Genomic DNA, 25,523 nt, shown 5'->3' with positions numbered 1-25,523 from the left:
TTGCTTAGAGATGCTATTTTACTATTTGGTTTCTGGTGGAGTAAAGAAAAATACCTTAAAACAGGATATTTAGCTAATGCATAGTAACAGGAAACAAACAGGCACAGAAAGATCTGTCATTTAATAAGACCCTTATAGGTCTTGTTTAGTCCAGACTGCACAGAGTTATATCAGTTCATTCATAAGTGACGCATTCCTGAGGGAGGCTAAACTATGCCCCTTTCAAGGTTCTCATCACCAAATTTCCACAAACAACAGACCCTGCCTCCTCCTCTCCTGGCATCCTCTGTCTGTGGCACACCATATGCTACTGACCCAGTGTCTCCCAATGCTGTTCACCTCCTGGTTCCAGCATGGGCCCATTTTAGTGGTATTCATGGATATTTTGAAAAGAAAGGGTGCAGCAGGGCCTCGCTGCCTCTTTAACGAGTGCCCAGCCTCTTTGGCAAGAAAACTGGTAAAGCTCAGAGTCAGGCACCCAGAACAGGTACTGTAGCCTAGCTGCGTGCAGCTGTCTACAGCGGAGATGCAAGCTCCTCTTTCTAAGCAGTAAGCACCAGTCAGCATGTACCTCTTCCATTCTCCCACACACACTCCCTCCCCATTAAAACAGGCTCTCATTCTGTCTGTACATTCAAGGCTGAAAAAAATGTGTGCTGATTTTTTGTTCTCATGTTTTGTTTTGTTTTTTTTACTTTTGAGAAGCAGTGATCTCTGTAGAACAACTGCTTTTATAAACACAATTACCGCATGCACACACATATCAGAAGGTTTTCCCCCTTCTCCTTTTGCTAAGCTGCAGGCAGAACAATGCTGAAACATACATTTAGCAACACCTGCTGCACCGCATTAATATGCACAGGAATGTATTGATGTTTTCCCCCTTGAGCACTGAGGCTGCATTGTTCTTTACAATCCAACAGTGGCTCACTTCCCTCCCCCGCCAACAAGACCCCTTTTTGGATATGTCCTTTTTTCGAAAGCACGGACTGACGCTCACATTTTGGAATGCACTTCATTAAAATGTAGCTGCCCAATTCCAACCTGCAATGCAGAGGCAATACAAAGCAAGCGCCACGCTTCCTCCTGCATTTCTTTCAAAAGTCCCATTGTTCGGCAAGCATCTGGTCCTGATCTCAGCCTATTCGTGCCCATTGACCCCTCTTTTCATAGCATACCCGTTCACGAATGGGCCTCACGTAAAGCCTGCTTGATGAATTAAAAAGCAGCACTAGCCATCTGTCCTCTCGGGCTGAGCTCAGACTGTGCAGCTACTCCCCCCCAGCCTCCCCAATCTCGCTATCCCCCTCCGTTATACACACAACCTGAAGCTGAGAAACCCCTGGGTTTGCGCAGTAAACATTGACACAGCTCATCATCCTTGCTGCTTTACATTTATTACACTAGCGGCCAGGGGGAAAAAAATGCATTAGAATGTTCTCACTTGCCTGAGTCCTTCGAAATTCAAGCACAAATACAAGATTAATCCTTCCTTTGTGAGGTCTTGTCTTAAAGTCGTGCTATGTAATGATCCTCAGCACTGCAGCAGAGGGGAATAAAAAAATGTAGGGATCAGAAGCAGGGGGAGGACAGGGCTTACTTGCATCAGGGTTTCTGCTACATGACAAAAGGTTTGAGAGGGAAGAATAAGCTGGCAGGAGCAGGTGACAGTGCAAAAGGGGAAATGCAGAAGCCTGCCTTTTATATTACTGGTGACTTTTCTAACACATGACAACAATTTCCATCTGTATTTAAGCTGGGAGTGTGAGAAAAGAGCATTACATCACGACTGCTCGATCGGAGGGGCTGTGGAATATGTAGGCCAGGGGGATTAAAAAGCACCTGTGTATGTTGGAAATCTGAAATACCAGTAAACAGATTTCCTCTCTCCCCCTTTTCATTTGTCTGTTACTTTCACTAGAGCATGCCCAGGGAAGTGGTGAAATGGCACTGTCCACCTTCGCAAGGCACCACAATGGGGGGAAATTATTATATCTAATCTACCTCTCTATAGCTCTTTGTTTTTAACAGGCATTCTAAGACAAAATACAGAGTCAGTCTCTCTCTCTGTGTCTCTTTCTGCAGTGGTCTCAAGTGTCTGTTACTGCACTGACTTTCCTCTCTTAAATTTACTGGGAATTTCAATGGCAACACCAAGATTTTCCTTTTTTTAAGCCAAGCATATGTCTGTACATTTTAAACAGTAAACATCAAGAGTAGAGACCAGAAGATATTTTGGGGAGAACGAGATACTGTTTTGACTGCTTCAGTGCCAGCAGGTAGGTGTACGTCTGGGACTCTCGGCACTTCCCATAAAATAGCATTGCGTGGGTGAGACACAAAAATCCCAGTGGATTTTAGTTTCACAAGGAAGTCTACCTGCTAAAAGTTCACAGGCTGTTTTGCGGGGCTAGCCCCTGGCCTATGCTGGGATTGAATTTGGATTGCTGAGGTTGTACCTCACATCTGGGTCAGACACGAATTCGGAATACTACAGAAAGTCTGCGAAGTCTCTCCAAGAAGGAAGCATGGTGTCCTCAAGCAATCCCACTGGGCAAACACAACATTGCATCCATGGGCCAGCTCCATCCTACAGTGACAGGTGCTCAGTCAAGGACAGACAGACAGACTTCTGGCCACGAGAACTGCTGCAACAGGAGGGCTTTGTGGGTGTAGACTGGCAGGAGAAAATAAGCAAGGTAGGAGGATACTTGCTTTCTTCCAAAGAAAACCCCATTTTGCTGATAATTACACCCCTAGCCTACAGCAGAGCCCATGCTACACAAATTATATGTAGCCATAAAGTCTGGTGCATACAATCGGAAAACCAGCTGCTTTAGAAAGCAAACGTTTTAAACCACATGTACGTCTCGCATCCGCTATTCACAACGTAACTTGTCACAGTTATTGACCTTTGCAGTCCGAGACCTGCCCGTCTATTACATGTGTGCACGCACAAGAGCAAGTCAGAAGGACAGAGCGTCCCTTCATCGCACTGTTTTATTGACATACAGACAACACCAAGGCCACACACTAACTAATGGTAGTTGCAGAAAGATGTGTATCCTGACCCAAACTGCACTTGGACTGTTACACGAAGCAGGATGGTTGAGTACAAAATGTCACCAACTGCAAGAATGAGCCCTATCTCAACTTTAAGAAACAAACACATTAAAAGAAAAGAGAGACAGAGAGAAAGGTTTGATTATAAATATATTTTTTGAGTCTTTTTAGGTTTACAGGAACATAAAAAAATTCAGAGTCCTGAACAGGCCACCTGGGCCAGTTTCCTGACTTTTTATGGGTTCCTTGTTGGAAAAAAAAAAAAAAAAAATCTTCTCTCAAGATTCATTTCTCATATCTTTCAACCACAGCCTCACTAAATTACAACTGCCCCCAGTTAAATCTCTTGTGAGTAGCAGCAGCTCTTCTGGGAACAAAAAAAAAATCCAAAATCTGGAACTAGACTGGATTTAGAATACTAGCTATGGTACATTTAAGAGTGAAAAAAGATATGTAGCATTTTATTCCTTCTCCCCCACACACACACTCAAAATGAAAACTATTGCATAAACCAAATTAAAATGCTCTCAGCAGATCATACTCCAATCAGGCAGCACCAAAGTGGAAACACAGTGAAAAAGTCTTTTCATAAAAAGAAACAAATGGAGCATTTTACTTTTTTTTCATAAAGGCAGCTTCCCAATCATCTATGAAAACTCTTTCATATGATTCAGAAAAAACAGAGTCCGTAACAATATAATCGCTTATTTTTCATCTGAGGTTTGAAGAATTTTTTTTCCTACGAAAACTCCCAAAACAAAACTACCCACAAAAATCGAATGAAACACACGCACACGCACACGGAATGAAAACAACTGTGTCTGTGCCACCAGGGCCGGCTTTAGGAAGTGCGGGGCCTAATTCGAACATTTTCGGCGGGGCCCTGGCAGGGATGACTTAAAAAAAAAAAGCTTTTCATTTCTTCCATGTATTATTTACTTTCCATAACTATATAAATAATACAATTATATATTATGTACATTTCATCATATATGCTGTTGATTGCTTACTAATGACCACCATTTCACACGTGTGGATCCCTGCCACTCCCTGCGGGTGTGCACATGTGTGGGTCCCAGCTGCTCCCTGCCCCCGTCATTGAAGCAGGTATGCAGGGTTATTGCCCTGGGAACTGCAGGGCAGCAGAGGACATGGGGCTGGCTGGAGACAGGGGGTGTGGGGTGGGCTGGCTTCAGGCAGGGCCGCAGGGGGATGCAGTAGGGGTTGGGAGGGCTGGAGACAGAGGAGTGCGGAACTGGCTGGCTTCAGGCAGGGGAGTGCAGCGGGGTTGGCTGGAGACAGGGCAGGGGGTTGGGCAGGGGCTGGCTGTGGGCAAGGGGTGCAGAGCTGGCTGTGGGTGGGGGGGGCAGGGCTGGTGTGGGCAGGGCAGGGGGTGCAGCAGAGGCAGCTGGAGCCCCAGCCCTAGCCCTTTAAATAGCTCCCAAGCCTCCCGCTATCCCAGGGCTCTGGGGGTTATTTAAAGGGCCCGGGGCTCCCCTGCTTGACCTGCCCCGGACCTTTTAAATAGCCACGGGAGCCCTGGAGAATACATGGGGGCTGTGGGGCTCCGGCTAGCTATTTAAAGGATGGGGTGGCAGAGACAGCTGGAGCCCCGGCCCTTTAAATAGCCCCCGGAGCCCCCCCACCCCGCTATCCCAGGGCTTTGGGGGGCTATTTAAAGGGCCCAGAGCTCCAGCCGGGAGAGTGGGGCTGCGGGACTTGCTGCGCTCCGGCCAGGGCTCCAGGAGAGTGGGGCTGCGGGACTTGCTGCGCTCCGGCCAGGGCTCCAGCCAGGGCCGTGGGGCAGCTTGCCACGCTCCGGCGTGGGGCTCCAGCCAGGGCCGCGGGGCAGCTTGCCACGCTCCGGCGCGGGGCTCCAGCCGGGAGAGCGGGGTTGCTGGGTGGCTTGCCAAGCTCCGGCACAAGGCTCCAGCCGGGAGAGCGGGGCTGTGGTGCAGCCGCGCTCCCTGTGGCGCTTTGGTCAGGGGAGCGGGGCCATGGAAGACCGCGGAGCAGACCTCAGCCGACGTTAAATAAAAAAAAAATTAAATGGTGCCTAAGGCGTGGGGCCTGATTCCCAGGAATCAGCTGAATCGGCCTAAAGCCAGCCCTGTGTGCCAGAAAACCAAGATCTAAAGTAATCAATTTCTCAGAGCTCCTGTGGTCTCCAACAAAAGCTGGAGAATGTTTTCTAAGTTTATTTGGCCCTTCGTATTTTGATTGTTAGCCTTTATAAATAACGTTTCATGAGCTTTACAATTATATCCTTCCTTCTGCATTTGCACTGTGTGATTATTTCTTACACAAAATGTATAATCTATCACTGAAAGAGAAAAAACAACAAAAACAAGTAGTTGAGGATCAATTCAACACGGTTCTGAGCACTCGCTCCTACTGAAGTGCATGAATTCCACATTCATCGCATCAGTCCCTTTATATTCATACATTTCTAAGTGTTATTTTCAGCACCAAACTTTAAAAAAAAACACTTTTGTGCCTACTAACAGGGACAGGAATATTTAACGAATGTGGGGGTCTAAAGCCCAACAAAATAATTAACGAGCACCAAATTTACACCAATAGTATAGTAGCTGTTTTGTCGTATGCCAAAGAATTTTATACTTTTTCTTCTGCAGAAAGTCAAAGGCAAGTTATAAGTCATTTCAATATGTGGAAAGGGATCTTGTCCTTATGGTAACCCCAACTCCTCACCATGAAACAAGAGCATCTTGAGATGAGATTTTACAGCTGGGTTTTAACTCACATAGCACTGGAAGTGTGAGATAGAGCATTCTTTTAGGTAGGAACAAACTTCTTTGACAGACCCCTTTAGTCTTTTCATCAGTACGTTTTGGAACCAATTCACTTACCAGCTGGGAACAGCAAATGGGGAACAAACTGTGAATTCACATAAATGTAAACTCAGCAAGTTGTGGAAATAAAACCCAGATGGGTGCTCTTTAGATTAAGGGTCAGTGTTTTAACATCACTTTCCACTTTCCATTCTGATAGGTGATGTAGAACAATCACCTCCTTCTTGAGACAGGACTCAAATTAAACCATGAATCACTAAGAAAAACACTCAGACAAGCAATATCTCCAAGAAAGTCCCCAGGCTAATCAAGAATCTACAGTTACTGTGCTAAGTTGCTGCTTGTGGTTTGTGCCCCTTTACAATTAATATTTGGGAGCAGAAGTAGTTTCTCTACGGGGAGACAGAGCTAAAAAATTTCTCCACATTCAAAATCTTACATGTGTAGGGTCACTGTTAAAGTGTTACTTTCTGCTATTGTATTTCATCAGGCTCTGTCCAATGGGCAGCTGTCATATGCATGTCATTCCATAAAGTCAACTTTGGGTCTCATCTATGTTACCATAATCCCCAACATGCTCCTGCAGACAGCGCGCACAGCCGTCTGCCTTTTACATCTGCTAGCAGAAGCCAAGAACATCACTACCTCTAAGAGCTGCATCCCACACTAAGCATCATATAGCGCTAGCCACTGGAATACCTACGGAATTGCAGGCTGAATTTGCATGAACACCAGATGAATGTTTGATTAACGCAGTCACAACTAATAGCAAAGGAATTCATAATGTTTTACCCACTCACTGGGGAAGTGCTACCTGAAAGCCAAGGTCTCTCTCAGGAAGAAAATAATTCTTGTAAGGAGAAGTTCATTTACAGAAGAAACAAAATATAAGCATAGATGAGGTAAATGAAGATGTGAACAACTTGAAATGCTAGGTGGAGAGACACTGAATGGCATGTAGTAACTGAAAGATGGCTATCACCTTCAAAACATGTTGAAAGTTGTTTATCGGATCAGATTTAAAAAGAAGTAGAGAAATCTAATAGTGTTATGATACTGAATTTACCATTTTAATGGCACTATCGATGCTCTTTAATGCTGGTAAATTACAAAATGTCTATCCAAGTAATTCTCTTGTGCAGTTAGTTATACAATATCATATCCATAACTTTTTCTACAAAACAGTAAGTATTTTGGGAGCAGGACAAGAGGATGCTAATATTAGAAAACACTACAGTGAAACGATTTGAAAAATATAGAAGTGAAAAAATGGGCAAAATATTAATGAACATTATCGGAACAGTATATTCCTCAAAGATCCCATTCTATTATCTTGTCTTCATATTTTAGTGCTCCCATTAACAGGATTCCACCATAAGTCTCACAATACTGGCTGTTTTTCTCAATGCCCCAGTGCCTGGCAGCAAGAGATTCTATGAGAATCTCAGCTTTTTTTTTTGTTTAAAGTTTCCAGTCTCCATGCAGAAAATAGCCAGGACACCCTAAAGGCTCAAACTAGCAGCCAAATAAAAAGAACCCAAAATATTTTTTTTTTAAATAATCATGGTTTTTACACCAATTTCATGATTTTGGGGGCTGACTCATGACCTTTGGATGCTAAGGGCTGACACTACTGCATTTACATCCATCTCTTCTGTCAATCTCCAGAATTTGAGAAGAAGTCTAGAGGGGCAGGGCTTTGTTTGTTTTGAAGTATTTGCCCCCTGATTCTTAAATACTACCAAGAACAGGCTCCAAATGCTACAAAGAACATCTGCATAATTTTGAGCATGTGACTATTCCACTAAGTTGTGTAAAGTTAAGTAGACGTGTAAGTTTTCACAGGATCAGAGCTCATGTCACCCCAAAGCATGATTATGTAATTTTTTCCAACCGGTTTAGACATAATGGTATGTGAGACAGCTAAATTCTACATTTCTTTATTAGGTTGTGAAGGAAAAAGCTCCAGCATTTGTCTGCAAGTCATAAATTGGGAGTGAATTTATTTCTGACACACAGTTAAAAATGCAGTTAAACTTTCTTTTAAAACCTCCCGAGGTGCAGATCATAAAGAACAAAAAGCAGATCAAAATCCTATGGCCAGTTGCACTCTAAGGATCCCCTGCTGTCTTTCCCCCCTTTGCCCTGCACAGACACAGCAGGTCCATGCTGAAATATATGCACAGATACTTGCAAGACATCAGTATCCAGCCAATTATTTAATACACATCTCATTTTCAAGACATATTATCCCTTCTAAGAGCCATTTATTATACATTTCCACTTAAATAGTAATTTTCACAACCATCAGTGAAATAGATGTGTTCACTCTTAAATTGCTAATTAGGTGTAGTCTGGGACATTACAAAGCCCTTTAAAAAGATATCAGGGAACTCTACTGTTTCCCTTAAACAAATCTACTCTGGCAACCACCCAGGAATCTAGACTTCATAACTCAAGGCCCTAATTATTCAGGAGGACATGATATATCCAGAACATTATGATTAATAAGAGATTTATTTCCCTTTCCATGGGGATAGAACTAGAAATATTTCCTGTAAGGTGGAGGTGGGGGAAGGGGTGCTGGCTATATTCACTGACTTCGATTAAAAAAAAAAAAAATCAATGAATGAATGAATTTACAAAGAGATTATTTCTAGTATGCAGTAGGGCTCCAAAAAGAAAGTACTTTGGAACCTGAAAGTTATTTCACATGAATATGTAGCTAGCTTCCTTTGCACTGAAATAAAAAGCCACTACTTTACAAGAATAATACAGTGTGCTATTCACAGGGAAGCAGGAAAGTAATGACAGAACAAGCACGAATGGTTTCAAGTTGAAGTGGGGGAGGTCTAGGTTGGATATTAGGAAAAATGTTTTCACTAGGAGGGTGGTGAAGCACTGGAATGGGTTACCTAGGGAGGTGGTGGAATCTCCATCCTTAGAGGTTTTTAAGGCCTGGCTTGACAAAGTCCTGGCTGAGATGATTTAGTTGGGGATTGGTCCTGCTTTGAGCAGGGGGTTGGACTAGATACCTCCTGAGCTCCCTTCCAGCCCTGATATTCTATGATTCTATGAAAGGGTAATATTTTGTTGATAGATTTGCCACAGTTCATTTCCAAAGACTCACTATGGTTTTTCAGTTTTTTGCTTAAATCAATTTGAAGGGGCACCCTCAAACTCGGCATGAGTCTGCATCTACCGTACCCTTTCTATTCTGCCAAAGCCCAAGTGTAGCCAAATCTGTGGCTGATAAAAACAACTCGAGCACTTCAACTGGAAGGAAAACATTCTTATATATTTTGCATTTCATTTACAAAACTGGACTTCAGAAGTAAAATGAGAGAGCTGTTTGTGTGACTCCTGTAGTCTACAACAATACTTTCAAAATAAAGAAATGGGACAGTTCTGCGTGACATCTTTAGGGTCACTAAGTAGTTGTACGAAAGAGAACTTGCGTGCTGGAGTTTTCTGCCACCTTCTGACTAAACAGCAGTATATTCATATTTCTTGGACTGGGGGACTTTTTCAGTAATTCTGTGTCTGAACAAGTTTATTATGACCCACTCAATTGTTACTAACATTCAAGCTGAGCTAAAGAAGAGTGTTAAAGAATATCTACCCTCTTTTCACTTTTCATTTTATTCTAAATATGGATCACTCATTCCATTGGATTGTTTCATCGTGGTGAAACACAGCGCAAATTCTACTCAATATGGCTATAAACCTTCAACACTAGTTTTACAGTTAGAACAGAGAATCCAAATATTTGTTTGACAAAATGAAAACCCAGGACACGTCAGCCATCACGAAAGACACACTCGGGGCATTGAGACACGACACGAAAAACCTGGATGTATGTTCACTTTACCCAAATGGTTGGCTATATTACCTCTGACCCATGTCTCCAATCAATACTGTGCTCAGATTTACCATTGCTGGGCTTTGTAACCTTGCTGGGTATGTTGTGGTTCTTTTCTTCCACAGTTTGAACTGTGAAGTGGGTAAAAACATAGGACTACCTTAGCTGACAACCAAGATGCCTTCTAAAGTAACTCACAGATCTCTCTATATCCCACGTTTGAAGGAACAGTAGCAACTGAGCCAGAATTTACAGACTCTCTGTGCCTTTCTGCAGATTTGCAGCCTTAAAATCTTTCAGAATTTAGAGCACCTGTATAGTCTGTCTGTGTTACCTGAACAGCCACTTCAGATGCCCTACAGATGTACAAAGCAATCAGGTGAAACTACAGCACCCAAAACGAAAGAGGCAACACAAAGTACACCAGGTATTAATAAAGAAAACAAAGGAAACCAGACAGGAGATCTCTTCCTGCACGTCTTACCCAGATCTTGCTTGGGAAGTGGCATGGGAGAGTCTTATGAGGCCGAACCACGAAGAGTCTGCATTTCTGCTTTGGACTGTACTGGTTTCTGATGCCTCTTGTAGTTTCAGTACTATCTCTTTGAAATAAAAAAAGCTACATCTAAACAAAAAGGCACATATATGGAGAAATATTAGCCATCCTGCAAGCTTTTATTTCCAAACCTAAAGAACCTCCAACAGTTCCATTGGTTTAAAATGTATATGGATTTAAAAGTAGAGGCCAGATGGAAAAATGTCCGAAGGCCCTCCGATTAAAGAGACAATGGCATATACAAATAAACTAACCTACATAAATGATGCTCATGCAGCTCAAAATTGGACATTAGCGCTTCTATAAGTTAATATCTGCAATAATTCTCTCCCAGCAAATTTTAGCCTACAGCAGAATATTCTGGGTGCCAGCAATGCATTGTTCAGAAATATGGTGACAAGAATATTCTGAATGGACTAGGGGGGTTTTCAGTATATCTGTTGTGCAATAGTAAGAAAAACTCATTGTAATTTATGCATACTGAGTGAACATATTTAAGGACACCGAAAAAGTGCTCTGAAAACAGACTAAACAATACTCTGCAGAGAATGCAATAGGATGAAACTGAACTTTACAGACATTGATAGGTGATAAGGATACAGTGAAAAATTTCAACTTTTTTGTAAATTGCTTTATAGCTAGGACAAATACTGTGAAATAATCCCCTTTTCTGTGCTAGGGCACCTTGTTCATACCTTGCTCAAAAGAATGCTTTCATAACCATGGACACTACAACTTTTTTTTTATTACAGAGTAGAATTACATGTGTATATACAATAGTAGAGGCATCAAAAAGCATTTAGATAATAAGCAATGCCACACTTCTGATACTTCAAAGAACATTTGCTTATATAAACCTCTGACTTACTGCTTATGAAAGAAAATAACTTGGACTGTCAGCAATTCTGTTTACCTTAAAAAAAAAAGCAACTAAAAAATCAGAAAGTGCTACTCTATGAACCCTAGTATATAACAAATATGTCTACTCATATTATACAGGCCTTTTCATTTGATTCCAAGAACTGGCTGATGCACACAACTGGCATCATATAAATCATAATGAATATTCATTTTAAGAAAAATCAGCTGAATTGTCATTAAATCCAGACTAATTAGAGCCTACAAGGGGGTTTGCTTGTATTTCTACCAGTTCATTTTCATGTCTTCTTTTCTGAAATACTATGGGTTTCTCTGGTACTAATGAATGCAAAGGACTTCATCAGTTACCCTTAGATATCGCCAGGCAGCTGCTCTGCAAGCTTTGCCAACAGACTGCCCAGAGCCTGGCCATCTAGCCCTACCAACCACTGAACAGAAAAAGCCAATGGTGCCTAATGTAGTGATTTGTTTTGTGATGGGAATAAATATCCATGGGGGCTTAGAATGTGCCAAACTCATTTTCGCTTGTAAAATTATTTTAAATCCAGGCTTGAACCCAGGGTTTCTACCAGTGAAATATGTACCACATACAAGGAAGAAAATGCACAGAGTTGTAATTATTAAATAAGGACATTCAACTACCACTGAGCCCGAGAACTGAATGTGGCCCTCTATATCCATTTAATAATTTATCTCCTATGATGTGACATCACAATTTCTTGCTTTGTGTTATTGACCTTCCTTTAAAACTTTGAAATTTCCTTTCACAGATGTGAGGAATTCTTGGAACGGGGGCCCTGTTTCTCAAGTTTCCCACAAAAAATTAAGAGAGCTTGAACAAACCAGACGATTGGATGTCACATACTGTTGGTTTTCCAAGTCTCCTTAGAATTCCATCCAACCCTTATTCCAGTGTCTTTTTAACTATTGCTTTCCATCTCAATATGGCACCTTCACGGCCAACTGTAGCAAATGGAGCTGGTACTCTGGGATTCAAAACAAAGGAAAAAGCTGAACTCTGGGAGGCGTGGCTGCTTCAGGGTGCATGACCAGAAGAGCTGTAACAGACCTATCTAACGTTAAGTGAGGCAGCCAATTTATCCCCCCAGTACGCCTTTACTTTGGGGAACTGACAACTACAGAGCAAAGTTAAAGAACCCAGAAGGGCTTAAAAGAACCAAATTTGCTATGCAGAGAAAGAGCCTAGGTCTAAATCTCTGCCCTAAGAAAGCCATCATACTGACCTTGGGGTTCTCTGTATCTACAGCAAAAACATCTACAGCCTGACTTCTTTTTAAAGTCAGTGGCCAAAAGGACAAGACAAGCATTTATTAAATCCAAGGGTAACAGAATGGGAACTAATGCAGAATTTACAAGAACTGGGAGGTAAGTGATTGCTGACCTGTGTTATTCAATTTTGCATCACGTACATCGCTTTGGCATGTTGTACTAGCTAATAACAAAAACAATAACAAGGCAGATTCAGGCTGCCAGGCCTCCTAAACTTAGATCTCACTGCCTGAATGACTCTGAAGATACAGAAGACCCTCAGAGTAGCAAAGGAATCAAATGAATGGGACCAGGACACAAATACCAAACAGAGCCTGTCTGGAGGTAACAATATCTTTCTTATTCTTCTTGGTCCATTGTGAAAAGGGAGCTGCTAACAGATCTCTTAGAATAAGCAACTAGGACAAATGGCCAGTCCAGCTTGTTTATTTTAAACCAGCCCATTTCAGCATCATTTTAAGATGGAGATGACCTTGTCCGCCCAGCCTCCTGTATTTAGTTATGTTGTTCTATTGTCATGTCATCATCGAACCAACGGACTACACACACCTATAGTAACATTAAAGTATGTCACTACTGGGTATTGTTGTCAATTGATATAGTGCAAATATATTCTAGATGACCCTACTTGGAAACACTAATTCAGAATGCAATGTTCTGGGCAGGTTCTCAGGTTTACTCTCAACCAGCCATGTTTTCTACAGAGTAACTCTTTATGGCTGTCCTTTCAGAAATGGTATGATAATGTCAACCAATTAGCATAGCCCAATGCTACCTTCAGGGAGAGTGTGATATTTCCAGGAACAACAATAGTCTGTCAAAAATACCACAGGAGGTCAACCAGAGGGCCTCTAGTCTCCTCCAAACCCAGACATATCCCAAAGCCATGTCAACACTATGGACTTTTGCTGACATAGTTATGTCCGTCAAGGGTGCGAAGAGGTGTAAATCTCTGATGGACATAGCTGCGCTGGCAGAATTCCCTAGTGTAGATGCAGTTATATACTGGTAGAGATTGTTTTGCTTGGGGGTGGGTGAACCTGGAATAAGCTTAAGTCAACAAAAGCATAATTCTGTAGGGATAAGTTGCACCCACACTAGGAAGACTCCGCTGGTGTAGTAGCAAAACCTTCCTAGACACAGACCTGGCCCAAAATTGCTGAACTGTCTCCCGTACAATATTCACACACTCTGCCAGGAGCAATAAAGCCTTCAACTAGCCCAGAAATATTGCATTTCTTCTGATGGCCTTAATGAACCCATACCAGGTCAGAAACCAGAAAGGATGCAATGCCTCAGAGTCAGGCAGGGATACAGGAACTAGCAGAGACTGTCAGCATTCTAGACACCTGAATCACCCAACATAACATGGGTCTATAGTCTAGCTTTGGCAAGGGATACTATGCCTAGGGCAGGGGTTATCAAACTGGGGTTGGGATCCCTCAGAGGGTCACGAGGTCATTACATGGGGGGTTGCCAGCTGTCAACCTCCACCCCAAACCCTGCTTGTCTCTAGCATTTATAATGGTGTTAAATGTATAAAAAAGGAGTCACACTTAGAGGCTTGCGATGTGAAAGGGGTCGCCAGTAAAAAAGTTTGAGACCCACTGGCCTAGGGAATGATGAGTGCAGTCTAGGGTGACCAGATGTCCCAATTTTATAGGGAAAGTCCCAATTTTGGGATCTATTATCCCCCACTCCCCGTCCCAATTTTTCACATTTGCTGTCTGGTCACCCTAGTGCAGTCATTTATCTGAGTGAGTGAAGAGAGGATCCTAGCTCAAGTATCTTAAGATGCTGCCTTCTCAGAAGTGAAAAACCCTCCCCCTACCCCACAACACCTCAGAGCTGTCATACTATACAGTGATGAAGTGTATAAATATCAATGATTGGCATTACGAATGAACTAATTGGTTCAGCTGACATGAGAACTGGCTCAGTTTCTAAATTACATCTTTTTTTTTAAAAAAAAATAAGGTTTGTGTAGAGTAAGTGATGTGTCATGTCTTCTGCATCCTATCCGGCCCTAGCCTTCAATGATTAAGTTGGGCCCAGGGTATCTAGAAAGCTAATCTTGCACGTTTGGGTATACCAGTAATATCAGTCCTTAGATCACATGAAATCTGAATTTAGAGGCTCCAGGCCCATAGGAAGGCTTATCAGATCTGCTGTTCACGATAACCTTAGCAGAAAATAGAGGCTGGAGTAGGCAGAAGAAAATTGCAGGCAGGGGGTTTGTTAGAGAGAGGCTGGTAACACCTGAGGCAGGAAAGGAAGTAAAGAGCAGAGTGTTTGTTATAGAGGTTGACCACAAATCTGGCATAGCTTTAGGAAGGGTCATGGCTACCTGGCTCTTACCATCATCTCCCGAGGTAACAGTTAGGTGTGCATTTACAGATTTCCTTTTAAAAGCCCAGTTGGCACCGTGGCTATTTTATTAGGAATTAAAAATAAAAATAACTATATCGGCTGTGCGTGTGTGCATGCACACACGCTTTTATACATTGCACTTTAAATTTGAGTTTATTTCACTATTTCAAGGTCCAGTTTCTTTACAAAGTAGTCCCTATGTTCAGTGGGTCACTTGCAAAGCCATCTGATCTCTGAATTCTGGCTTTGCTCTTTAAGTGCGATTGTTATTTCACATTCCAAAAAAAACGCAACGAGAGCTGCACCTCTCCACTCCTCTGTCCCTGTGTCTTCATAAGGAAGAGAGGTGCGGTCTTACTTGGAGTTAGCTAACTACAGTCCTTGGGAAAATGAGACAGTATGTAGTTTTCACAAGAGTAGCAGGTTGAACTAAAGACTAGTCTTCCCCATAGGATTTAGCTCAACCTGCTAACTTATGTCGAAACTACAAACTGCCAGGTCTTGACTAGGGTTTTACCTCAAATTAATTGACTCGACTTACTATGATTCTTTTTATCATGCAAGGAGCCGCAGTCATGGACCAGGACCCCAATGGGCTCGGCACTGCATACACACAGAACAGATAGTTCCTGTCCTAAAGAACTGACCGTTGAAGTACAAAACAAGAGACAACAGATGGATACAGGCAGATGGGGAAGTACAAGGAAACAGTGAGACACTACCTATCCGCAGGACAGGCAATGTTCATTCAAAACCACACTTTTTCTCCTCCTGAAGACAAAGCTTTTCATTTAGTTTTGTTGGATGGTTTGTAACCTGAAAAGTCTGCAGTAGTTTTAAGAGCTGTTGTTTGATAAGCAACTTGGTAAATAAAAGCCCATCATTTTTCCTTTAGAGCATAACTTGCAGCCTATGCACAGCTGAACCACAAGGGTTTGGTATTAACCGCCTAGGATTTAGGGGAAAGAGCCAGTTTACACCTCCTTCTCCATTGTACATTAATTAATCATCACTTCATGTATTCCTGATATTAGCAACAACCAGCAGCAAGCAGTCCAAGCATGCTCAATTTGAGTGACCTTGTGTGCTTGTAGAATGTTTACCAGATAATCAGCAGGGAATTCCATTTTCAAAATACAAGACTTCATAATCCATTAGCACTAGAGATTGGTCCAGAGCTCTGGATTTACTGGTTACATGTACCAAGGAATAAAAGTATGAGTATGCAACTAGATTAATCTCTGGACCTGTAAAAGCATCCCAAACCACCACGCAGGTTCATTCAAATTCACACATGTACATGTTAAATGTCATATCAAAAAACAGACTCATCTCCTTTCCACAGCATACAGAGGAAAAATAAAATGTTACCTGATGTATAGCTCTGCAAGGACAGGGATATACAATAAACCTCTCCTTGCAGATTTTTCTATTTATTACATAATTGGAACATGATTACAGATGTTCTTATTAAATGCCAGAACAAAACATCTCTCCCTGTTATTTTTAAAAGGCAGAAATCACTCTATCCCTTTCCTCCCTGCTACCCCAATTCTAAAACAAAGCACAGTAAATTTAAATTCAAGCAGTTTAACTCACAGTCAAGTTCAATAAATCTGAGAAACAAATCAACAGAAAGCATTTCAAAACGTAACCTTGGCAACACAGAAAATGCTTCAATAGAACTTCTGCACATTTTCTTCATTTGCTGTGTCTGAAATTGGAATACAAGTCAAAAGAAATACATGGGCAGAAGGATATTAGCATCAGGACTCTGCAGCTACTGAGCCTAAAATTGCATTCATTCACATTCCTAGAAGGCATCTTGTTCAGTAGTCCTTTAAAAACTGCAGCCAGGCAAATTACAAGCATAAAGACTAATCACATTTTGGATTGACAAACTGGGAAAGGGAAGTGATCAATAGGATCAGTGTTTATTCATTATGCCTATGCATAGCATTTCAAAGGGTACTTCAGTCCCTCCTTTCCACTGATGAAATAAGACTAATGCAGCCATAAGAACATAAGAATGGCCCTACTGGGTCAGACCAAGGGTCTGTCTAGCCCAGTATCCTGTCTACTGACAGTGGCCAGTGCCAGGTGCCCCAGAGACAATGAACAGAACAGGTAATCATCAAGTGATCCATCCCCTGTCATCCATTCCCAGCTTCTGGCAAACAGAGGGTAGGGACACCATTCCTGCGCATCCTGGCTAATAGTGCGTGCAGATGAATTTATCTAGTTCTTTTTTGAACCGTGTTATAGTCTTGGCCTTCACAACATCCTCTGGCAAGGAGTTCCACAGGTTGACTGGGCGTTGTGTGAAGAAATACTTTTTATTTGTTTTAAATCTGCTGCCTATTAATTTCATTTGGTGACCTCTAGTTCTTGTGTTATGGGAATAAGTAAATAACTTTTCCTTATCCACTTTCTCCATATCACTCATGATTTTATATACCTCTATCATATCTCCCCTTAGTCTCCTCTTTTCCAAGCTGAGGAGGCCTAGCCTCTTTAATCTTTCCTCATACAGAAGCCATTCCATACACCTAATCATTTTTGTTGCCTTTTCTGAACTTTTTCCAATTCCAATATATCTTTTTTGAGGTGAGGTGACCACATCTGCACACAGTATTCAAGATGTGGGCATACCATGTATTTATATAGAGGCAACATGATATTTTCTGTCCTATTATCTATCCCTTTATTAATTATTCCCAGCATTCTGTTCATTTTTTGACTGCCGCTGCACACTGAGTGGATGTTTTCAGAGAACTATCCACAATGACCCCAAGATCTCTTTCTTGAGTGGTAACAGCTAATTTAGACCCCATCAATTTATGTGTATAGATGGGATTATGCTTTCTGATGTGCATTACTTTGCATTTATCAACATTAAATTTCATCTGCAATTTTGTTGCCCAGTCGCCAAGTTCTCAAACTGGTGATACACAACCATTGTCATTAAAGGAGTCAAAGTTTGTCAAACAGTTGTCACGCAATGGTATCCATTACTCCAGCCAACTATTTCATATATATCCCTTAAGAAGGAAATGGGCATGTTATCCCAGCTACCATTACAAGTGTCAACTTTTTGATAACCATTATCACTTAATATTTCAGTAAGTCTCTGCAGTAGATAAATCAGCTGCTGTTCCTGTAAAGATGAGTAAGCCTCAAAATGTTTGGCAACTTATTTAAATACTTCAAGATTTAGATGTTTGCTTAAATTTTAACCACACCCCTTAGGAGAGCTGCCATTACCTTTCCAGTGTGTCCTGAGTGTATTCAGATTGATGGGGAGCATCTTTTTGGCTGTAATATGGTCCCCGAGTGAAGGCAGGAAGTGACACATGGGGGCCATTCCCCAAACTCCAAAAAGGTCAGGTTCAGTTTGAGCTCGGAGCAAAGATTCAGGTAATTTATTATACACCTCTGCTGAATCTTTAATGAGCAAAAATACCTTTCTGAACTGAAGGGGGGGAAGTTTGCAATTAGTTTTTTTTAAAAAAACAAAGGACTTCTCTTTCCTTTTTTCATCCAGATTGACAATTGCATGAAAAGGGAGGTTTGTTTCTAAAGAGTTTGTCTGTTCCTGTTGCTTATTTCCTCCTTCAATTCAGGATGATCCCCCATTAGTGACATTATCCCATTTCTACAGCAACAAGCAATGATGTCATAAAAATGTTTGCAACTGCACAAGTCAAATAAGCATCAGGAGCAAATCAATTTAAAGAAAGAAAGATCCTGTTCCTATTCAAGCAATTTAACAACCGGAAAAGGGGAGGGGGGGCGCGGGGAAGCACACAGGACACAGACCATCTGATGTTAACACAGAACTGTTTCTACGTCAAGTGTTTGTCCAAGCTTTATGTAAAGCATCAAGCAACCTGTAAATGCTATGTAAATAACTGCTACATGATGGAACTCTGACATGCAGCAAGACAGGGCGCAACCAGCAAATCAGAACCCCAGGATGAAGTGGTTTCACTACCATACCCACTCTTTTCCTCACTCATTCCCCACCATCTCACTTCCTTTCCCATCAACTGTAAATTTATTTTCAAACCTTTTCCCATCACAATCCATTCTGGAACTACCGTCCACTTTGCACCTTATCTCAGCCAATCCACAGAGCCAGGCATATCATCTTCTCCGCTGTCACCAACATGAGAGCCCCATAGCTGTAAATCAGGTCTCCCCTATAGCAGTTCACAGCACCACTGACAGTTTACCACCAAAAGGATTTAATTTTATCACATGAACTCCACTGGGGGAATTTTTCATTACTTACAAGGCACAGCATGGCGATAAAGGTTATCTCTAATTGTCTGCTGCAGCTCGTGATCTGGAGATCCTTTCTGAAACCTCTGGTTGAGATAATGCCTCAGATCTTTGTTCAGTCTACTTCCTGCAAAGAGAAAATAGCTATTTTTAAAAAAAACTACAAATAAACCCCAATACATTACCAAAACAAGACACTCCAGTACATACGCTTCTATCTCTGGGAAGAGGATGAAAGAACCAACACCATTGGACAGATGTCAAGTCACGATGTTTAATATCAGAGGGGTAGCTGTGTTAGTCTGGATCTGTAAAAGCAGCAAAGAGTCCTGTATCACCTTATAGACTAACAGACGTACTGGAGCATGAGCTTTCGTGGGATGCATCTGACGAAGTGGGTATTCACCCATGAAAGCTCATGCTCCAATACATCCATTAGTCTATAAGGTGCCACAGGACTCTGATGTTTAATATCAGCAAAGAGTCCTGTGGCACTTTATAGATTAATAGATGTTTTGGAGCATGAGCTTTCGTGGGTGAATACCCACTTCTTCGGCTACCCCTCTGATACTTGATGTTTAATATGTTATTAGATGGAGCTCAGAGACTATGATGATGAACAAGGAATAAAAATCTACATAGAATAGAAGAAAAATTCTCTCTCTCAAAAAAAAATAAAAAGTTGATGAGAAGTTCCTAACCTGCTCTATTCCCAGCTACACAGAGAAATGAAACAAAAGGAAATCTATTTCTTGCTGTGCACAGCTAAAAGGTGCTCATTCAGGCAGTAGCATTAGAGCTGGACAGTAAATGGCTTTCCAGTCCCAGGAAAATGTGTCCCATCATGAATCTGCATAAAGAATTAAAATCTTGAAAATGCTGGCTGATTGATATTCAAAACAAAACCATTCAGGCCGGGTCAATCAAAATATTTTATTTCAGTTTAGACCTGTGTTTTATTTGATTATCATTTAATTTCTAAATGAAAAGTCATTTGAGTCAAAACCCAGAAATTTTCCTTCAGAAAATGTCCTGATGTCTCATTGCAGTTGGGCAGGGAGAAAAAAACTTGAGCTGGAGATTCTATCTAGCAAGCAGAAACAACAGAGGGAACCCCATTGGTCCAAACAGTTGAACAAGCAGAGGGATTGGAATATCCTATATGCATAATGTCATTCCATAAAGTTTTATAACAAAATTGTTAGTATCAGGATAGTTTTTAAAACTCTAAATAGAATTATTTCAAAAAAAACCAAACAATTTAATGTGATCTTCTCCAAACATTGATATTTTTTAAAAAGGTGGAAGCAGCTGAGATATTACAGCAAGGAAAATTCTGCAGAGTCAGCACACCACATTTATAAGGAATGTGAATCCGATATGGTTTTTTTTGCCTACACGTGGCTATAAATCAATACAAGTATAAACTTTCTAATAATATAGTCATTCACAGATTAGCAGGAACTTAATGTACTGTAGTTAAATCTGATTATGAAACACTTAATTTAGAAACAACCATCTTCTCTACAGTTGTAAGGAGCGCTACTCTATCAGAGAATTGTGGCATTAACAACTGCTCTCAGAGGCGGAAAACAGCCATCGTTATTAATTCTGTTGAGGTCCCACTAATGAGCTTCCAGCAAGATACTGAATTAGTACCATATTTTGGTTTAGGTTTTAAACATTTTTATACACTGCTTTATCATATATTCATTTATTTATTTCCATCTCACTGTCAGCAAAGATCAAACATGTTCAATGTAGAAGCATCTAAAAACAGTAAGCCCAAACTAATGAAGATACAATGTTATCATTATACTTTCCTTACTGGTTCTGGAAACATCCCTCAGCATGCCGAGCAGTGGATCACCACCCAATTTTCTAAAAAAATAGTTTCCAGTCACTCTGAAGTTAAAAGTTACTTTTCACTGTGGCAATTCAACCTTCAGAAGCGACCTTCTCAATTCTGTGTATTTGATAGTAAGAGGTATTTCCTTCTCTTACTTCTAAAGGAAGATTTTGCAGGAGTCAAAGGATGTCATACCCTGAAAGGATGCATCACTGAATTTTTCATCTTTTAATTCAACAGCTAGTCCTTATTTTCCCCTCACAAGCCAATGTTAAACAAGGTTATGAATAAGCAAGAAAGAAACATCCTAAACGTATTTTGCATATAATGTAAGAAAATATTCCACTGAGGAAATTAATGCTGCGAATTGCATGCATTAAAAAAATATAGGTTGTCTTCTGACATGCATTATGTATTCAGTTATTTGTGTTGCAGTAGCCAAGGCCTTGTTGTGCTAGGACTTCCTAGCTATATAACTTATAATTCATGCATGATACCCTTCCTTCTAGAATTGGTCAAAGTTTTGGAATGATTTTTTTCCACAGAAATACCTTTTTTTCAAAGGTTGACTTCTTTGTAATTTCTTTTTATCAAAAATTATATTGAAATGTATTTAAAATTTTCATTTGTAATATATTGTATTCAGAATCAGATTTAAGCATTTTCAAAAATGAATTTTGACTTTTAAAATTTCACCTCGTGACTTAACTGACCAAAAAGATTTTAAAATGTATTGCAAAAATGAGGAAAAATTTAATTTTAAAATGAGGGAGACGGTCTGTAATTTTTTCCTTAATTTTTTAACTAGCTTGCCAGCATGCTATGAATCTCTCAGATTGTTGCTTTTCCTTCCAGAAAGCTGATGAAGTGAGTTCTAGCCCATGAAAGCTTATGGCCAAACAAATTTGTTAGTCTCTAAGGTGCCCCAAGGACTCATTGTTTTTGCTGATACAGACTAGCATGGCTACCATTCTGAAACCTTTCAGAAAGCTGTCACCTAATATACATTTTGAAACTTGAGTTTCTACTTAAGGGTCTAGGGTTTTTTTTTTCTTTAAATAGTTTTTCCTGAGCTTTGGACTAAACAAAGGAAACTTGGGTTACATGTCATCTTGGGTTTTGTTTGGTCATCCATGTTCTTGCAAATCCAGAGTCCAATGGTTTTCTTTCCAGTGATGTTACACTTTGGAAGCCAAATGATAGTCGTGCAGTGAGAAAAACAAACTCAAACAATGAAATAGAAAATAACTCTGTGAGTGGAATAATATTGCTCATTGTTTGTTCCCAGCAACAATAAATTAACATGTGTGTGTCTGTGTCCTGACTGTGCTGCTATCTATCCACTATAATGTTTGCTTTTAAATATGTTTCTTTCAATCCTGATTTCCTGTCTCACTCAGTGTTTCTCAAAGTTATTTAATAGCAGAGTCACTAACAAACACTGATCTTTCAAAAACCGTAAATTTCCTCACATTAGCAATGGATCTATCCCAGTCACAGTCACAAACTGCTACATAGGAGCAAATAGGTAAAGGTAAAGCTTCTCTTTCCTTGTATAAAAATACCCATCTACTCCAAACAGCCTCAATGAGAATTTGTGCTATTCTGTTGGGGCCAAATCCTGCTCACCTTACTCCCACAAGTAGCTCCAATGAAGCAAACAGACTGAACTGCGAAAGTGAAATAAGCAGGCTTTGCAATTTTGGGAAGAAACTTCAACCATTACAGTTGCAGAGCAGCGAGCCCCTGTTCCCACCATGCTTTAGACATTCCAGACTCTGAACGTGTGATATATATCCAGCAGACATTTAAGTGAGTTTTTAAATATCATTTTATGTTCATGCATTCTGGGGTCCAAGTGATATTATAACAGCTTTGCACTTCTAAAGTAATTACTGAAGATGTTTTCTCCCCATTTATTCTCCAAGACGGCTATAGATAATCCAGGTCATCAACTGTATTCTGACAGAGCCTAGTACCATTTGTGCTAGGAAAAGTCATGGTCAGGGTACAGTGGTCTCTGACCTACAATGCATATCTCAGATAAACAGGTTTACATGCTAGTTCATAGTCTCAATTTATTTTTAAGAGGGAATGTAATGACTACTGAGTGCTGTTTCACACTGGTTAATGCAGGGGTGGCCAACCTGTGGCTCCGGAGACGCATGCGGCTCTTCAGAAGTTAATATGCGGCTCCTTGTATAGGCACTGACTCCGGGGCCGGAGCTACAGGCGCCAACTTTCTAATGTGCCGGGGGCGCTCACTGCTCAACCCCTGGCTCTGCCCCAGGCCCTGCCCTCACTCCACCCCTTCCCGCCCCCCTCCCTTGAGCCTGCCATGCCCTCGCTCTTCCCCCGCCCCCAGCCTCCTGCATGCCATGAAAACAGTTGATCGGGAGGTGCAGGGAGGGAGAGAGGGGGAGGTACTAATCGGCAGGGGGCCTGTGGGCAGAAGGCTCTGGGAGCCAGGGGAGAGGGGAGCGCTGATGGGGGCTGCTGACGTATTACTGTGGCTCTCTGGGAATGTACGTTGGTAAATTCGGGCGCCTTCTGAGACTCAGGTTGGCCATCCCTGGGTTAATGGCTCTGAACTAGACAGGTCCATATTTCATCTGTGTATCTCAACACAATTCCACTCTTTAGCGAGATTTCTTTTTTAAGAAGCTCTATAGCAAGAGGATTTTCTGCAGTCATTCAAAGGCAGTTTCAAAATAACAGTGCCATGAAATAAGCGGAGGTTAACGGGCCTTACTACAAGGATAATAGTGCAATGAAGTCATCTAGATTAAGACTCTCTCTCTCTCTCTCACAGCCTAATGACTAAATTGAGAGGGAAAGCAAACTTTGCCTCTTGTAAAAGTTTACATTTTGGGTTTGCAGAATGAAGGTATTAGTCAAACTGGTTTATAATGGTGGGGGAGGGAAGAGAAGAGAAATTGGAAGGGCAGGGACCGTTTGCTTTTTTAAATGGGTTTCTACAGCACCTACAGCAAGATAGGGTCCTGAAACACGAGTACGGTCCCAGGCTGTTCTCACAATGCAAATAAATGGAAATCACCATCAACTGACAGTGGGGATCTACTAAGAGTGGATTTTGCCTGTATTCTAGAGCTAAGGTTGTTTGTGATGGACAAATATTTTGTTAATATTTGCAGGAATTTCTATTCTGCTTCTGTACCTATGAATGCAATCATTCTCATGGCAAGCAACCCATCTCTGGACCCAGAATGGGGGCTGAATGCTCCTAACCATATCATCATCAAATGTTCCTAATCCCAGTAGCTGTTAGACAAATGATAATATTTTGTGCTATATCATTTCATTCTACTCCATCCTGGTCTTCCAGCTATTAACCAAAAGTGATTATAAATAATGGGGCTATAAAAGCCATTCAATAATTAGAACACTCAATGGTCATATGCCAGCAATGACAAAAGAGAGTGATTTATGTAAGTCAAGTATGTCACATCTGCCAGCCCAGAGTTTTGTTACTGATGTGGCTTTAAGGGCATAGCTTAACACTGTTCTAACAGCCATTTGTCATGAGGGACAGAGAAAAAGAGATGGAGACAAGAGAAATGAAATATAGCACTACTGGTTATTTTTAAGCAAAAGAACCACCAAATAAATCTAAGAGTGACTTTCTACTTTCCTAATTTAGAGTATCCTCTGAGGTCAAAGAAAGAGGTGAGTCTGATACACTGGCTCACTTGCTTTCATCATCCATTTCCAAAAGCCTAAGTAAGATCATGGAGTGAAAGACCTGCCATCTGAATGTAGCTTCCAAAAGTCTATATAATTTGTGTTCTTTTTGTCAGCCACTCACAAAGTAAAGGCACCATATAAATCCACCGTATTTTGGTAAACTGTTTGCTGCTACATTTTATTAGTGCAAGAAAAAACTTAAACCAGTCTTTTTTTCCTTAGATAAATAAAGAAATATTTATCTGAGCCCTGCTGAGAGCTGGCTTTACATTTAACATAACTTGACAGGGATCTGATTTGATTGCCTCCATGTTTGTTTCTTAAAGCGCTAAAGTGAGATCTTGGCTGCAATGCACAAACAAAATCCTGCCCAAACCCCAGATTGATGGAAACAAACCAGTGCACTCATATCATCACCTATCATTGCAGGTGTTTGCTTCATTAGCCATATGGACTAGAGTAAATTGGCAATAGGCCCTGACCTATGAGTTCATATTGGTTCACTGTTGGAAGTGCCATGAGCCAACTAAAGTCTTGATCCCACAGGCTCGAACATACAGGCAGGCTCTGTGCGAGCACAGGAAGCATGCTTGGAACAGGTGAACTGCAGGACCAAAGCCTACATGCCTCCCTTACTATACATCTTAATACATATATCGCTACAATCAGTTTATTTTAAAATGACCTACTTACCTTTCCCTGGGGAAAAGTTACCTAATCATACAATTCCCCCCTCCCCTCATGTTTATTCTTTTTATTTAGAAAAGATCCAGTGCAAAATCCTTTTAGCTCATGATCTCCCACGGTGCATTTGCTATGGAGCCACAGAGCTGCACTCCACAGAAGAGCACA

The 25,523-nt window shown here is 41.2% G+C and overlaps 1 protein-coding gene across 38 annotated transcripts in view; it reads right to left on the bottom strand.

Moving 5' to 3' along the window:
• The window catches only part of MAGI1 (membrane associated guanylate kinase, WW and PDZ domain containing 1), a 526,245-nt gene that overhangs the window by 230,537 nt on the left and 270,185 nt on the right, over window positions 1-25,523 (bottom strand). For all 38 annotated transcript variants that reach the window (XM_032764470.2, XM_032764488.2, XM_032764506.2 and 35 more), the window contains exon 2: window positions 19,128-19,244. In XM_032764470.2, the coding sequence (XP_032620361.1) occupies window positions 19,128-19,244 (117 nt within the window). The remainder of the gene's footprint in view (window positions 1-19,127; window positions 19,245-25,523) is intronic.

The sequence above is a fragment of the Chelonoidis abingdonii genome, chromosome 17, assembly GCF_003597395.2.
Source record: "Chelonoidis abingdonii isolate Lonesome George chromosome 17, CheloAbing_2.0, whole genome shotgun sequence".
In the NCBI taxonomy this organism is placed as follows: Eukaryota; Metazoa; Chordata; order Testudines; family Testudinidae; genus Chelonoidis; species Chelonoidis abingdonii.
The sequence above is the reverse complement of the archived record's forward strand: the minus strand, read 5'-3'. Positions and strand labels throughout refer to the sequence as shown.